The sequence below is a fragment of the Geotrypetes seraphini genome, chromosome 1, assembly GCF_902459505.1.
Source record: "Geotrypetes seraphini chromosome 1, aGeoSer1.1, whole genome shotgun sequence".
Lineage (NCBI taxonomy): Eukaryota > Metazoa > Chordata > Amphibia > Gymnophiona > Dermophiidae > Geotrypetes > Geotrypetes seraphini.
In genome coordinates, this window is record NC_047084.1 from 461,557,236 (window position 1) to 461,573,346 (window position 16,111).

Sequence of the window (16,111 nt, forward strand, 5' to 3'; positions counted from 1 at the left end):
CTCGCCACAATATGAGGCTGGGCAGCTAGTTTTTCGAGCCTGCCTGCTGGCTTTTCCAGGACTCATAAGAATCCAGGGTCTTGGAATGTATCTTTCATTTCTTTACTTCTGGTTGAGTGGGTGGGGCGAGGGTTCAGCTGCAGTAGCGAACCCTCTTGTTGTATTGGTTCTCCTTGCTGCTACCCAGGTGACCAGATACCTGTAATGTATCACTTTTTCTAGTTTGTTTTGCAGGGTTTGGGGGAGATTTTCTGATTATAGCTGGGATTTTGGTTTGCTTTGGTTGGTCGCCTTTTGTCTTGTTTTACTGGGGAGGGGGGTTGGGGGAGAGGGAGGGTTGTAGGGAGGGTTGTAGGGGGGAGAAAATAATGGATGATGAGTTTTGTATTATGTTGATTGTTGTTCTTTCGCTGTTTTCTGTGCTGTCATCAATAAAAAAAAAATTGTTTCCAGTTGGTACAAAAAACTCTTAATTGCTATTTTTTTTTTGGGGGGGGGATTAGCTGAAAACTGGCACAGTCAATTACCATGACAATTTTTTCTAAAAGTTGAATGCGGATCCCAAAGTTAAGCATTGCTAGGTGTCCGCAATTAGGGCACCTAGCGGCGCCTCACATAGAATCTGACCCTTATTGCCCAGATCAGTCTGCCCCTAAAGGTGTCAAATGCAGCAGTAATACCAAGGATAGCCATCAAATATTGTACCACGTGGTCAAATCCCACTCTATTAGCACCAAACACTGAAACCAATGTTTCTGTCCCATATCTGGGGTAGAAACCAAACTGAAATTGACTGAACACACTATTAGAATCAACATAGTGTTTCAAAAGCTAATTTCTCAAGCACCTTAACAAGGAAAAGGCAACAAGAGATCGGTCAAAAATTATCTGGAAATAGTGTTGCCCGATTCAGAGAAAAATATTTCGATTCAATTCGATTTGATTCACCTTGTTGAATCGATTTTTCGATTTGATTCGATTCACTGTTAATGACACAGCTTTTTAAGTTTAAACATTTTATTTAACCAAGGCAATATCATATCAAAAATTCCCAGCTTCCATCCCCAGCCCCCCAGCCTCATCAGCCCCCCTGCCGATTCCCAGCTTCCATCCCCAGCCAAGACTCACCAGCCCCCCCTGCCGATTCTCAACCCCCTGCCGATTCTCAGCCCCCCAGACTCACCAGCCTCACTTCTGATTCCTAGCTTCCATCCCCAGCCCGCAAGACTCACCAGCCCCCTGCCGATTCCCAGCTTCCATCCCCAGCCAAGACTCACCAGCCCCCCCTGCCGATTCTCAACCCCCCTGCCGATTCTCAGCCCCCCTGATGATTCATATACTTACTCAACTGGATGTGGAATCGTGGGGAAGAGAGGAGAAATGCAGAGAGAGAGCCAGCAAAAAATACCGTTTGCTTCTGAGGTCCGCTGCACGAGGTCTGCTCGCTTCCCCCTCAACGCTCCCACGTCCTTTCGTTTCTTCTGATGTAACTTCCAGTTTCGCAAAACCGGAAGTTACATTAGATGGGAACGAGTCTGGCAGGTGGCGATGAAAAAAATAATGAACTTCAATCGGGGCTGAATCGGTGAGTCTGGTTTTTCACAAAAACGCACCGATTCGAATCGATTCACCTGATTCAAATCGGTGAACCGATTCGAATCGTGAATCGGGTAGCACTATCTGGGACATAAGAATCCAATCTGGCCTACTTTAAAAGGCGACTGACAGAATAGGAAATACTCCTCTCTCAAGAGACTTGTGAGCAACAAACAGGATCAACAAGATACTCCCGCAAGTGTTTCAAAACCAGAGGAGTTAAGTGAAGAAACCACATCCATCGCCTCTTAACATGACACCAGTGAAAAACTTCTAAAAATACGTCAATTGAGAGAAGAATTCTCCCAGAACAAGATGAAAGGGTTCATCAAAGCCCTCCAAAATGCAATGTCTTCCTATGAAAGGCATCAGCAAACTTTTGCTATGAAACTTCAGCTGACTGGAAAAAGCTCAAAGAATAATTCTTGGATGTTGATTTCACTGTGTAACAAAATTTTATTAATTTTTTTTCCTGTGTAATAAATGTTCTCTCTTAATTGCCTATTCCACAAAAGTATAAAAAATGGCTATCATTCGCCTCAAACTTTGCTTTTGTGACCAGGACACTGATATTTTGGAAATTTACCTTTTTTGCAGGTGATAGGCACCTGCTGCGCTAATTTTGGCCATAGGCTTTAGTAAAAAGGTCCCTTAGAGTAAGTTTAAGAATTTTCTAGAACTTTCCATCAATATAAATAGTAGTACAATATAACTATAGAGATCTTAAGCCCACTAGCTCACTTCAATTCCAACAGCCTAAGGGGTAACATATCTATTTTGTTTTAGATGGCATCCAGAGGCTGCAAACAACCGGCAGATGCATTTTGCTATGTATGCAGCCAATTTATCAAGACAAGAGGGAAAATACTCCATAGAGGCACCAGCTAAGATGTGCAATGCCTACAAGGCAAATTTTGGCATTCCTGTTGGGAATCAAGACAAACCTTGAGCACCTCACTCCACAAGTGAGCACTGCCAAAAAAAACCCAAAACCTCTGGAAGGTAAGAATTTTGTTCCTCACTAGGATGGCATAATTTTCTGCTATAAAATTTCTTAGAATGTTTATTTATTTAAAAATTTATATACCACATAAAAAACTATGTGGTTTACAAAATTATTAAAAAAATATTTACATTTTCAAATTTTTAATGTTATTTGAAAATATCATATATGAAATATATTGCGAGAATCTTATACACATTATTCACAGGTGAAATACCCCCCCCTTTATCATGCCACATTAGGGTTTAAAAAAAAACTAAGGCTGCAGCAGTAAAAGTTCCAACGTTCATATAATTCCTATGAGCGTCAGAGCTTTTATCACTGCAGCCTGCAACAAAAAAACCCTAATGCAGCTTGATAAATGGGGAGGGGGGAGAATAGTTTTCATTATCTCAATTTAATTTTATTCTACAGGATGGTACACAGGGGAAAAGCAGCCATGAAGTTTGTTATCCCAAAAATATGGCGGGAACCTACCGACCACTCAAGCAATGGTGGACCCTTCTAAACACTGAACTGGCAAGCATGCATATGCAATCATATATCCAGACATTCCTTCATCCATCACTCCAGTGCCACATTGCCCTGAGCTCCCCATACTCACTCCCCCAGAGAGAAAGCAACCATCTTCAACAGAGAGCAACAAGTCAGAGTGAGGTTGACATTGTAAATCCAGTTTACAATAGCAGCAGTGCGGCTGATGAAAGAAACTCATACTATCCCAACCAAAAAGACCTCAATGACTTGATCAGAGATCGTGATCTCAACAAGCCCAATGCCAAGAAGAGGAACTTGTTGGATGAAAGTATACAAGTCACATATCAGAGAAAGTGTCACAAAGCTTTTTCCACCTTCACCCATCTACATGGGCTCTGCCTTCAAGATGGCTAGGACGTTTTCTGAAGGAGTAGGAAGCAGGTAAGTGTGGGAGTCCAACATTAAAAGTAGTATTACTGTATCAAGCAGCACAACTCAGAGCTATTATGAAATGGAGTGATGGCCAGGGGTATAAACAGTGGCTGAAGATGGAATCTCCCATTTGTACCTTTTCTAACTTCAGGAGGGTGGAGGGGTAAATAAATGGATTATGAAAACAAAGAAAGCTAATTATACTAAAGTTATTGACAGGTAGGACAAGTTCAGGTTTGGAGCCTCTTTGTTAAAATAAGAGACTTTCATCCAGGGATAATCACTGGGGGTTTCTTAAATGGAGAGAGCAGACTGAGACACCTAGATAATAAGAGTATTCTGTTTGAGAAATTAAAAAATACTATAGGAATAAAGCCAGGGAATTTGATCAATATCTACAGCTGAGACATTATATTGAGACCAGAGAGATCTTTGGTGACTTAAGTGAAGATAGCTCACTTTTTGAGGACTTTTTTTTTTTAAACACAACAAGATGAAAGCATAACTAATAATAATTTTAGAAAAGTATGCATACTTGATAGAGAAATTATCCTTCACAGACAGAGTGGGAGGAACATTTAATAACATAACATAACATAGTAGATGACGGCAGATAAAGACCCGAATGCTCCATCCAGTCTGTCCAACCCTACTCACTCTTTAAATTACTGATTTAATTTAAATTTTCCTTCTTCTTAGCTATTGCTGGGTCAGAACCTAAAGTTCTGGCCGGTACCATGCTTAGGCTTGAAGAGTGGCAATAATTATCTACAAGAGGTGAGTAAGTTATCAGTTGCAGCATTCTTACTTGAAAAACAGATATATTTATTTTATCGCTCAGCAAATTAAATAAGTTTTTCTAAGAACAGAGCATGTACTGCTGTCAGCAATGTAGACAGATAGGAAATTTTACGCAATTGTGGAAGGACTGTCCAACAGTACAAAAATTCAGGGAAATACTAAAGATTTTATCAGAGAAATAACCAACCAGAAGGTACAACGGGACCTTTGTTTTTACTGCCTAAGTTTCCCAAAGACATAGAAGGGAAGCGTAGTGGAGTAAGGTGGCCCTCAACTGGAAGAAAGCATATCTGCCAGACAGATGAGTAGTAATACTGTAAATATTGTATATTATGAAATATTTATGTGATAGGCAAAATTACTAAAATTAAAAAATTAGCTGAATTTAGCAAAATATGGAGACCCTTTAGAAACTGATGTGAAAAGAATGAGGCGATTAAAGATAGACACATGGCTCAGTATATACTGTAAACAATTGATGGAAAGGGGAGGAATTGTGGGTGAGAATTTTGGAAAAACTGGAAAAGAACTGGAAAGTAGCAAATGTTTCTTTTTTTTTTTAATTCTTCATTCATTTTAAAACTGACAAACAAGTGATTAATATTAAAACATTACATTATTAAAAAAATATACAGCACTTGACATTCTTATACATATAATCCATTAAAGTAACCCTTTCCCCCCCACCCAACAATTCTTCAACAGAAATACAATCTTTAAATAAAAATATTAATCATCCAATTTCCCTCCCTCCCCCCAATAAAATACATGTATCCATCATAAAGGAAAACGATGTTCATTCATTACAATAATTCTCTAATGGCCCCCAGATCTTTATAAAGTTGTTATAATTACCTTTCTGTACAGCAATTGCTCTTTCCATTTTAAAAATGTGACAAAGTGACTTCCACCAAAAAGAATAATTAAGATTTGTATAATTTTTCCAATTAACCATAATGTGCTGAATTGCCACCCCTGTCATTATTAATAGAAGTTTGTTATTTTAAGATGAAATTTGACTTTTTTTTCCTCATAGCCATGCCAAACAGAATAGTATCATAAGACAAAGCAACATGATTTTCAAGTAAACGGTTAACCTGCGTCCAAATTGAATTCCAAAATAATTTAATACAGGGACAGTAAAAAAGTAAATGATCCAATGTCCCTACTTCCAGATTACAATGCCAGCATTTATTAGACTTAGATCTATCTAACTTTTGCAAATGACCTGGGGTCCAAAAAGCTCTATGCAACAAAAAGAACCAAGTTTGCCTCATAGATGCTGATATTGTACATCTCATTCTCCAAGACCAAATTCGTGGCCATTGAAATGCAGAAATTTGCTGCCTTATCTCAATACTCCAAATGTCTCTAAGACCATTTTTTGGTTTTTTATTCACATATCCAGATAATAATTTATACCATAAAGCGGCTTGATGTCCCAGGAAATCTGCTTGAAAACAAAGGAACTCCAGACTATATTGATTATTCAGATTTTTCCATTCAGGGAACCCTACCTGAATAGCCTGCTTCAGCTGCAACCATGGCTCATTATATACTGTAAACAATTGATGGAAAGCGGTAAGAAAGGGAAGGAATTGTGGGTGAGAATTTTGGAAAAACTGGAAAAGAACTGGAAAGTAGCAAATGTTTCTCTATAAGAACATGTGAGCGGCTTTTGATAAGATTTATTATAAACTTTGTGATTTATACTATTCCAAGTGCTTTTCAAAAAAGTCTTGGAAATTGCAATCCACAGACTTTTCCCAGCCAATCTGAAAAAGCTTGAGCTATTTTGTCAAGAAGAATAGGGAAAAAAACAGCAATATCTTGCTATGAAAAGTTGATAAATTTTTATCCTATAAAACTCATGGCTATTATTGCTGCAATAGGGGCTTCAACCAAGAACTGAGACAAAGGATATGAAAATTAATGCAACCAAGACTTTTTGGGTTTCTTAATCAATTTTTGAAAGAGCTTAGGGTTTTCAGGATTTCCCCATTGAATATGCATTGAAAGCAGTGCATGCACATGGATCTCATGCATATTCATTGGGGAAATCCTGAAAACCCGACTGGATTCGGCCCTCAAGGAGGGACTTTGGGGATCCCTGGTGTAGAGTCTAGTAACATGTGTATGTAGAATAAACCGGTGAAAAAATTCTTACCTTAATATATTTTGAATTGTTAAAACAAAATGGTAAAGTTTTTGTTTATTTACATCATTTATATATGCAAGTCTAGACTAGTGCTATCCGATTCGAATCAATTCGCTTTTAAAAAAAATTGGCCTCCCGATTTGGTAACTGACCCTCCTCCCCATGCCTTCCTAAAGCAGGAGTGGCAGCACTGCCTCTTGTTGGCTGTCCACTGCCACTTTAGGGGGCGAGGGGGGAGGATCATTTGGGAAGGCCTGCCCCCCAAAGGCCTTCCCCCATCTCTCCGAAGGCCTGCGTTCCCTGCAGAATTGCCGGTGCTGTAGCGATCCTTGCAGCTGCTGTCGTCAGTGGCATGTTCCCTCTGCCGTGGTCCCGCCCCTCCTCTGACAACAGGGGCAGGATCACGGCAGAGAGAGTGTGCCGCTGCTGCTGATGACGGCAGGTGCAAGGATCGCTACAGCACCAGCGATCCTTCAAGCTACCGTATTATCTTAAGGTAAGAGCAGGGAAGCTGGGGGAACATGCAGGCCTTCTGGGGGGGGGGGGCAGGCCTTCAGGGGAAGCTGGGGGGACATGCAGGCCTTTGGGAGGGGCCAGGCTTTCAGGGGAGGGGGGCCCTGGTGTAAAGGTACACGGAGGGAACATAAGAACATAAGCAATGCCTCTGCTGGGTCAGATGTACAGAGCCATGGTGAGGCCTCACTTAGAGTACTGTGTTCAGTTTTGGAGACCACACTACCGAAAGGACGTGCTGAGGATCGAGTCGGTACAGCGAACGGCCACCAGGATGGTCTTGGGGCTCAAGGATCTCACGTATGAAGAAAGAAATTGCAGCTGTACTCACTTGAGGAAAGAAGAGAACGGGGAGATATGATTGAAATGTATAAGTACATCACGGGACGTATCGAGTCAGAAGATGATATCTTCTGGCTCATGGGACCCTCGACCACCAGAGGGCATCCGCTGAAAGTCAGGGGAGGGAAGTTTCATGGCGACTCCAGGAAGTACTTCTTCACCGAGAGAGTGGTAGATCATTGGAACAGACTCCCACTCCAGGTGATAAAGGCCAGCAGCATGACGGATTTTAAGAGAAAATGGGATACTCAAGTGGGATCTTTAAGGGAGTAAACTCAGGGGGGGGGATACTTGGAATGGGCAGACTTCTTTTCTGCCGCTTTTTTTCTATGTTTCTATGTCCTGAGGTCCATCGTGCCCAACAGTCCGCTCACGCGGCGGCCCAACAGGTTCAGGACCTGTGCATTAATCTTCTATCTATACCCCTCTATCCCCTTTTCCAGCAGGAAATTGTCCAATCCTTTCTTAAACCCCAGTATCGTACTCTGCCCTATTACGTCCTCTAGAAGCGCATTCCAGGTGTCCACCACACGTTGGGTAAAGAAGAACTTCCTGGCATTTGTTTTGAAACTGTCCCCGCCAAGCCTTCGCACGAAGGCCACCACTATGGACATCCACTTGCTGTGAAGCAACATGGCGATCACCGCTGAAGAATAGCCCTGGCTAGTCAAGGCCACACGCTCAGATCCATGCTGTAAGACCAAAGTGGTCTGGATCTTGCATCACAATTGGACCCTGTGTGAGAAGGCAAGAATGACAAGGGTGTCTGAGCCCCCGAACCTGCTGGAGCCAAACCAAGTCGGCATACCACGGCTGCCTCGGCTAATCGGATGCCACCAGAATCACCAGACCCTCATGGACTTCTTTGCACTTCTACAGATGCCCATCATGGGCTACGGAGCGAATTATTTATTTATTTAGTCAAAATTCTAGCCCACCCTCCCAGAAGAGCTCAGAACGAGATACAAGTTTACATATACAGTAGAAGATTTAGCAACAAGGTTACAACTTCATATACAGCAGATAAACAGAACAACAAATTAAAAGGATGAAGAGCAGTAGTAGAAATTCCTATGTACATGTTTTGGGAACTGAGCACAGTAGCATGGCAAACGATGGGCAACAAGGATGCAAATTCACACATAAGATATTCAGATCAACAGATTAAAAGGAAGGACAGCAGCAGAGGGATAATTCTTATGAACTGCATGGACAGCAACAGAAGGAGACATAAAAAAGAGCCTTCTGGGGCCAGGGCTGAACCAGAGAATCCAGGGCTTCACTTCTGGACTCTCTCCGATGGAAGAAACGATTGGCTTTCTTGTTGGCCGCCGTCACCATGAGGATGAACGTGGGACACCTCCAATGATCCACCATACAAAAGATCCTGAAAACTGGCCATAAGGCCATCTAGACCCTGACTGAACAGGAGCTAACCCTTGAAGGGCAACCGGCTCAATATAGCCTTAGAAGATGAATCTCTTGTGATCCAGAGCATCCTGCGAGCCGAAACAGAATAGGGGACAAGCTTGGCTGTGGTACAGGGCATCAGCCATGTAATCCACTCCAGAGATATGAAAATCCAAATCCCTAAGTACCACAGTCTCTAGATCATGGCGCAGCTTGGAGTGGCATGCCCGAGCCACGAAAGAGGAGGCCATCGCTGTTTTGACCCCAGCCACGGCCAAATCAAACAGACACTTAATTATAAAATCTCTGCGTTGGTCCTGGACATATTTCAGGACCACCACCCCCATTGCTAGGTAGATGTGCACTTGGTGATATGCGCTACCAAAGAATTCACCTTTGGAGAAGTAAAGCACTTGTTAAAGCCATCCGCCATGGGATAAAGCCACGCCATGGCTCGAGCACATTTAAAGGGACCCTCAGAAGTCTCCCAGATAGCCGTAAGAATCCAGGCAACATCAGGATAATCAGGAAAAGAGGCAGATTGTGGCCTCTGGTCAGTCATAAGAGAACATTCAGAAGACCGTCTGGTCCATCTGTAGCTTCAGTTCCTACAGAGAATCAGAGATTAAATTAGCAAGGAGTGCAGGTTTGAAGAATCTGCGCACAGTGGGGTCCTCCCCCAAATCATGGGCTCCGTACTGGTCCAGATCCTGGAGATCTCCCAGATTCATCATGTCTGTGGCTGCCGCAGAGCTGCCCTGTGAAATCAAATGAATAGGAAGTGTCTGGCACAACTGTGGGCACAGTCAACTTACTCCCCGGTACACTCTCAAGAAGACAAGAAAAGACCCTGGTCCCTTGGAGCAGGGGTCCCTGTGACCGGCACAAGTGCCTGATAAAGCATGTGCACAATTTCTGGGGGAAAACTATCTTCTGCGGTGGGAGCAGACTTCTGCACCTCAGATTTGGAATATTTGAAAGATTTATGAGGTTTTTCACTGGAGCCGCACTTACGGTTCACCGAAACACCGCCAGCGTACTCCCCAGGGCCCCCTGACGCCAATTTCACGGGAGTTGGGGCATAAGGCGCTTGACGATACTCCCCAGAGGTCAAAGGCACCACATTCAAGCAAATCTCGCCCTCGTGGTCTGCAGCATACATGGAACACAGCTGCGCAACTGACAGTCATCCACCACAAATGAGGCATGAATCCATCTTGCCCTGGGGAGGTCATCTATGTGGTTTTGTTCAAAAATGAAGCTGGCAAATATGAAAAATAATTTTAATATCAAATCTGGAAAAATCCAAAATGGCCACCGAGGCCCTGTTTTGACTAAAAATAGCCCAGGAAAACCACAGAGAACCGTCATAAACAGAGATTTTAGGGGTGGGGGGCATAGGACATTGTAGGGAAACCACCTAAAAAAAATCTTTTTCATGATCCCCCCAAATCTCTGAGTCAAGCTGTTAGCTTGCTCTCACATAACCATGTGCTCACAGTAAAAACTGAAACATTTAACTCACTGTGCTGAATCAGAGAAACTGCATACATCTGAACACAGCTTGCAGGGAGATCCTTTGTCTCAGTGAACTGGAAATCTGGATTTCAAGTCTTCTGACTGCCTCACCGGCCTGATAACTATGGCTGGAGACCTCCGCCACCCAAACGCCTGGCGGAGGGACACAGTCTGGCTCCGATCCCGGTCGTGCCTCCACAGAACCATCTCAGCCTATACCAGTGTGCCTCCTGAGATTTCTGATGTGCCGCGACACACTGGTGAGGAGGAGAGTCATCCACGCCAGCTGCCTGACTACAGGACGTGCCTCTCGTGGCGAGAGGCACATCCTGTAGGAAGTCAGCCGGCGCAACTGACTCTCCTCCTGGCCGGCGTCTCTCCTCTTCTTCCTGCACCTCCTGGATCCCTGTAACGGCGAGGTCAAAGCCAGACGGGCCTCCGCGCATGCGTGGACTTTGACGTGATGACATCATGCACATCCAAGGCACTGCATTTAGTGTGCCGCCGGCCGTAAAAGTTTGCGAGACACTCACCTGGGGTGAGCTAGCTCCCAAGGGAAAGGTCCTGGAGCCCTGATCTTATGTGCAGGCTGTCCAGGGGGCTTACTGCTGAGCAGGGAACCCCCAGAAGCAGACATTCTTCAACAGTCTGCAATCTCCCATAGTCAAGGATGTCCTTACAGGGAACCTTCACAGCACAAGGGTGAAAACTGCAAACAAAAAATACAGAAAGATCGCAAAATAAAACACGAGCGGAAAAGATGAGCTCCTACAGCCTAGCTTGTAGGAAGAAAAGACTGGTGAGCATGCTCAGGGAGGAGGTATGTAAGGCAGGGGGAAAAAGCCTCTGAAGTTTTGAGGCTTCCTACAGATCCTGGCGGGTGGAGGGAAATAACCCACTGGTCCTAGAATAAAGTGGGATTGTACAAGAAGCCATGGTTAAGACTATGCTGGCAATGAAATCACAGGCACTGTTATAGAATTGTCCTTAAAGTATATTAATGTATGCAGTTGTATACGCCTTGCATATGTTAAGTGCACAGAACATATATGTGCTATATGTGAATAAATGCACTACATGCTATTTTATAAGATAGTGCATAACATGTAACTGCAAGGGAGGGATGTCTCCAACATATGCATGCATCCTATAGAATACATAAGTTACACTGGTCATTGGTTTGATGTAAATTGTTATGCCTAAATTTACGAATGTCAATTCAAGTTTATGTTGGTATGCCTATCATGGCATTCTGTGCACCAAGATGCCATTATAGAATACTGATTCTGAGTACCAGTTCTAACTGAAGGCCCCAAATTATGGAATTGCTCCCTTTGTTGTTTGTGGGATCTCACCATCAATAATAAATTTAGTGGGGATCACTGTTCTCAGAATGACTACCTCTCATGAGGGTCAAAGGACCAGCTCAGGTAAGGTGAAGGTCAGTCCTGGATTGCCATAGACAGACCTGGCTTTCAGAAAAGTCACATTATAGAGAACGTTCATGAGAAAAATCAAAGCAATCCAAAAAAACAAGTCTATTTTGTAGCACTCTAGGATTACCTTGCCATCCCTGAAATAGATCACTAATATTTGACATCAGGACGTGAGTACTGACAACCTGATCTTACCTTCTCTTCCAACAGCCATTTCTCCTGCTGGATTTCAGCCAAACGCTGAAAGAGATCTGAGATCTCTTCATCTGACAAGTCTGCAGGTCGCTGTTGCTGGGACTGAGGGCTGCTTGTGTTTGACTGGATACAAGACGAAAGAAAAATGAAAAAAATTTTGTTTCTAAATTGACAATATAACTGTGAATTTTAAAAATACTAGAGGCCATCTTTCCTCACCTTGTTCCTGTCAGATGTCACTTTACTACTACTACACTTCCCCCTCAGTATTCGCGGGGGTTAGGAGCAGAGCTGGCCCGCAAATACTGAATAATCGCGAATAACTTTTGGGCAGCTCTGACCCACCCCCACCTCCCTCACTAGGCCTTACCTGGTGGTCTAGCAGGCTTTCGGGGCAGAAATGATCTTCCTACATTCCTGCCCCATGCAGATCACTCAAAGCAAATGGCTGCCGTGAGTTCTCGTAGTTTCTCAAGCCATTTGCTATGAGTGATCTGCACAGGGCAGGAGCATAGGATGATCGCTCCTGCCCCGAAAGCCCACTAGACCACCAGGTAAGATCTGGGATGCCAGGAGGAAGGCGGGAGGGAGGCAGAGAAGGTCCGGAGTGCAGCTTTTTTTTCTAAAAAAAAAAAAATCACAAATAACCGAATCTGCGGATACTGAAACTGCGGATTTGGAGGGCTCACTGTACTATCATTTCTATAGCACTGAAAGGCATATGCAGCACAGTACATTTAACATGCAATAGACGGACCCCGCTCAGAAGAGCTTGCAATCTAATTTGGACAGACAGGACATATAGGGGTTGGGGAGTTTCTTGTAGAGAGAATGATAGGATACATATAGGTAATTTTACAATAAGTGGGAGTTAACAGTTGAAAACAACCTTGAAAGTGGTTTTTCTGATTGGGTTTGAATACTGCTAGAGATGGAGCCTCTCACATTTGCTCCTAGCTGGCTGCGAGTGTAACCTCTACTTTTAGTCCTGCTGTGTGTTGTATCTTTCCTTACCTTATTATGGATGGGTCCTGCCTCTCCTCTTACTATGCTTCTAGCCATAGGAGCCAACTTTTCAAAATTATTGGGGGTGCTAAACCTAATAGAAATCACCTCTTCCTGAATACAATCAAGGAATTTATTTAATTTTGGGACTGGCTCCTATGCTTCTAGCAAGGTGCTGCTTCCCCTTCTCCCGCTTCTCCTAACTACTGTCCATCCCATCATTTTGTTTCTTCTGGTTGCTACATCCCTCATTTCAGTTTGATCCCTCCTGGATAATGTACCTCTTCTAGCTTTCTTACAATGACTTCTCTCTTTCGGAAGTTGTATTTCCTCTCACTTTCATTATTGACAGATGTTGCAACTTCCTTATCTTTTTTACAGGCAGATGCCACCCTACAAGACTAACCAATTTATAGAGGCATTTAAGCTTTCAAGAGCAGAGTCCATCAAATGTATTAAGTGAAGTTCAGGACATGAGTACGTATATGCGTAGGAAAATGAATGGGGGAGGGAGAGGGACACAAAAATAAAATGCAAGGCAGGGCGAAACATGGACAGGGAGATAAAACGGTTGCATTGTCTAATTAACTAATAGCTGTAGTAGATGAGAGAACACAAAGATGGGATGATCAAAAATAGTTAAGTTCATTTGCATTTGTAATGTGTTATGAATCCATTGTCTCTGTTCAAACCTTGGGTGATGGTTTCATAGAAACAAGAAACATGATGGCCCATCTAGTCTTCCCATCCGCAGCAACCATTATCTCTTTCTCTCTCCAAGAGATCGCATGTGCCTATCCCAGGCCCTTTTGAATTCAGTCTCCATCTCCACCACCTCTTCTGGGCGACTGTTCCATGCGTCTACCACCCTTTCTGTTAAAAAAGTATTTCCTCAGATTTGAAGCGTTAGGCTCACATAAAATAGGTTCTCCTGAAGCAGCGTTTTTAGCGAAACAGGGGCCCTGTTGGGAGATCGCTAATCTGACACCACGACTTCAGTTGGTCGAAGTACCCATCTATTTCTTCAACGTGGAATTGTGTGTTGAGGAGACTTCTACTGAGGAGCTTACTTAAGATAAGTGCTGTTTTGGAAAAAATGTAATAGAAGATAATTAGCGCTGGTGTAAGATTTCTATGATATAAAGCCTTTTGCAGTCTCGAGGAGTTTTTTGGACCGAAGGTGTGTCTTCCTCCTCAAACTGATATTTGAAGGAGATTTGTCCCCAGGATCAGCTACTTTTTGGCTCATCCAGTGGACACTGAGATCTTTTTCTCCACATAGGCTATGTGTTGTTTAGTCCCTCTCACCAACATTATTTGAATGTATTTGTGGCTTTGCTTTTGATATTTCAACATTCAATTGGTTTCTTGCCTTTTTCATAATCTATAAGGGTGCCACCTGCCTCTGTCAATTTTTTTTGCACCAGACCGATTTGCTACTCCTTTAAAGTTTTCATTTTGTTAGTGTCTTTCCAGGGCTGTATTTACCCTTATTGCAGCTGTTGCACTCTCTCTCTCCCTCTTGTTCCTTCTAGTTCCTATTGCTGCCGGGATTAAACTCCCCACTTTCTTTAGTCTTGGTTAAAATTTTGCAACCTCTTTTCATCTTACTCCTGCTCCACCTGATTTCTTCTGGATGCTGTTTTTCTCTCACTTTGTTTCCATTTGCCTTCCTGGTATGTTGACTTTCTTTCCTTTTGCTGGTGCTTTTGTGGTCTTCACTTGGTAGTATTGCCCTACTCATCTTATTGCTAGGTTTTGCTTTGCACCTCCCCCTCCCCCCCATCCCCACTTTGTTCTTATGGTATGACACTGCTTTTACTCTTATCACCCTTCACCCATCTCCACCTGAATGCTCTCTCACCTCACCTTGTTCCCTCTGGATGTTGCAACTCATTTTACCTTGTTCCTGCCCAGTGTTTGCTCTTCCTTTATCTCCATCACCTTCTTCCTGCTGGATGCTGTAATTTCCCCTCACCTTGTTACTGGTGGATGCTGTGCTCTCCTTCATAATTTCACGGTAACTGAAAGACGAAATGCTGCTGCTATCTCCAGTCTGGGTCCGGCTTGGGGAGCTGATCTCTGCTAGAACTAGGTCTTCTATCCCTGTAAAAAAAAAAAAAAAAAAATTAGAGCCAAGGTCATTTTCCTTTTATTGCAGTGATATAGTAAGTCTGCTATACTCTGCAGCTAGAGCATACAAAGAGGCCCCAGAAAGATCTTGCCAACAAAGGCCACGTTTACAAGAGTATCAGAAGGATGCTACAGGAGTACACACAGACCATAAGATGATGCTTCTGCTGGAGAACACAAGGAGAACAAATGAGAGTGGATAAGGTCTTACAAAGTTTCAGGGAAGTATATATGACAGTCATAAAGATTCCATCATCAGGGACACACAGGTAGCCCACCCAGCATGATTACTGGAAGGTGGAACAAACAAACCATGTAGGGATTCCCAAATAAAAAAGGGATAAATTCCTGGAAGATTCTACTGTTGAAAGCATTTAGAAGCCCTATAAATTTCTACAGCAATGCACTGGATTCTGCTGTTGACAACCACACAGTGGCCTTCATAGAGTTCTGGGAGCTCACACAGCAGGAAATAGAAAAGCTTACCGTATATACTCAAATATAGGATGAGGTTCTATATTCGGGTCATCCACACTTGCTGCCATTAGGCCAGAACAGGAGGAATCCCTCCCATCTCCTGTCCCCGCCAATACTAATTACCCCTCCGCTCCCTCCCTCCGTCACGTACCTTTTTCCTGGTGTTCCAGCGGTGTGTCCCACCCTGAATCAAGTTTCCAAGTTTTATTAAAATTTGTTGAAATGCCTATCATGAACATCTCTTGCCGATCTCGCAGGCAGTGGTGCATCCAGGCCAGCACCCAGGAGTGAGCTTTTCAATCTCCCGCCCGACCCTGCGCCGCTCCCTGAAAGGCTGCCGCCAGTTCTCGTGGGACTCGCAACAGCCATTCAGTGATTGAAACATGCGAAAAGCCCTAACAGCAGTGACAGAGGAAGCAGGCTCCTGTCATTGCTGTTAGGGCTTCTGGGCTTTTTTAATGGCACAGATATTGTGCGTGTGTTATACATGTAGAAACATCCCTCCTCCGTGCTAGGCACCCCCCAGCCATCGCCCCTCCCCTCACCAATGCAAAAAATAGAAGGAGAGATGCCACCCAACCTCCAAAAATGGCAGGAGGGATGCCCACTCTCTCC

At 43.5% G+C, this 16,111-nt stretch overlaps 1 protein-coding gene across 5 annotated transcripts in view; it reads right to left on the reverse strand.

Annotated features, from left to right (window-relative positions):
* GRIPAP1 (GRIP1 associated protein 1) overlaps positions 1–16,111 on the reverse strand; it is a 207,344-nt gene that overhangs the window by 57,007 nt on the left and 134,226 nt on the right. For all 5 annotated transcript variants that reach the window (XM_033922931.1, XM_033922950.1, XM_033922940.1 and 2 more), the window contains 2 exons: positions 14,865–14,992; positions 11,882–12,004 (listed from right to left, as the gene is read on the reverse strand). In XM_033922931.1, the coding sequence (XP_033778822.1) occupies positions 11,882–12,004; positions 14,865–14,992 (251 nt within the window). The remainder of the gene's footprint in view (positions 1–11,881; positions 12,005–14,864; positions 14,993–16,111) is intronic.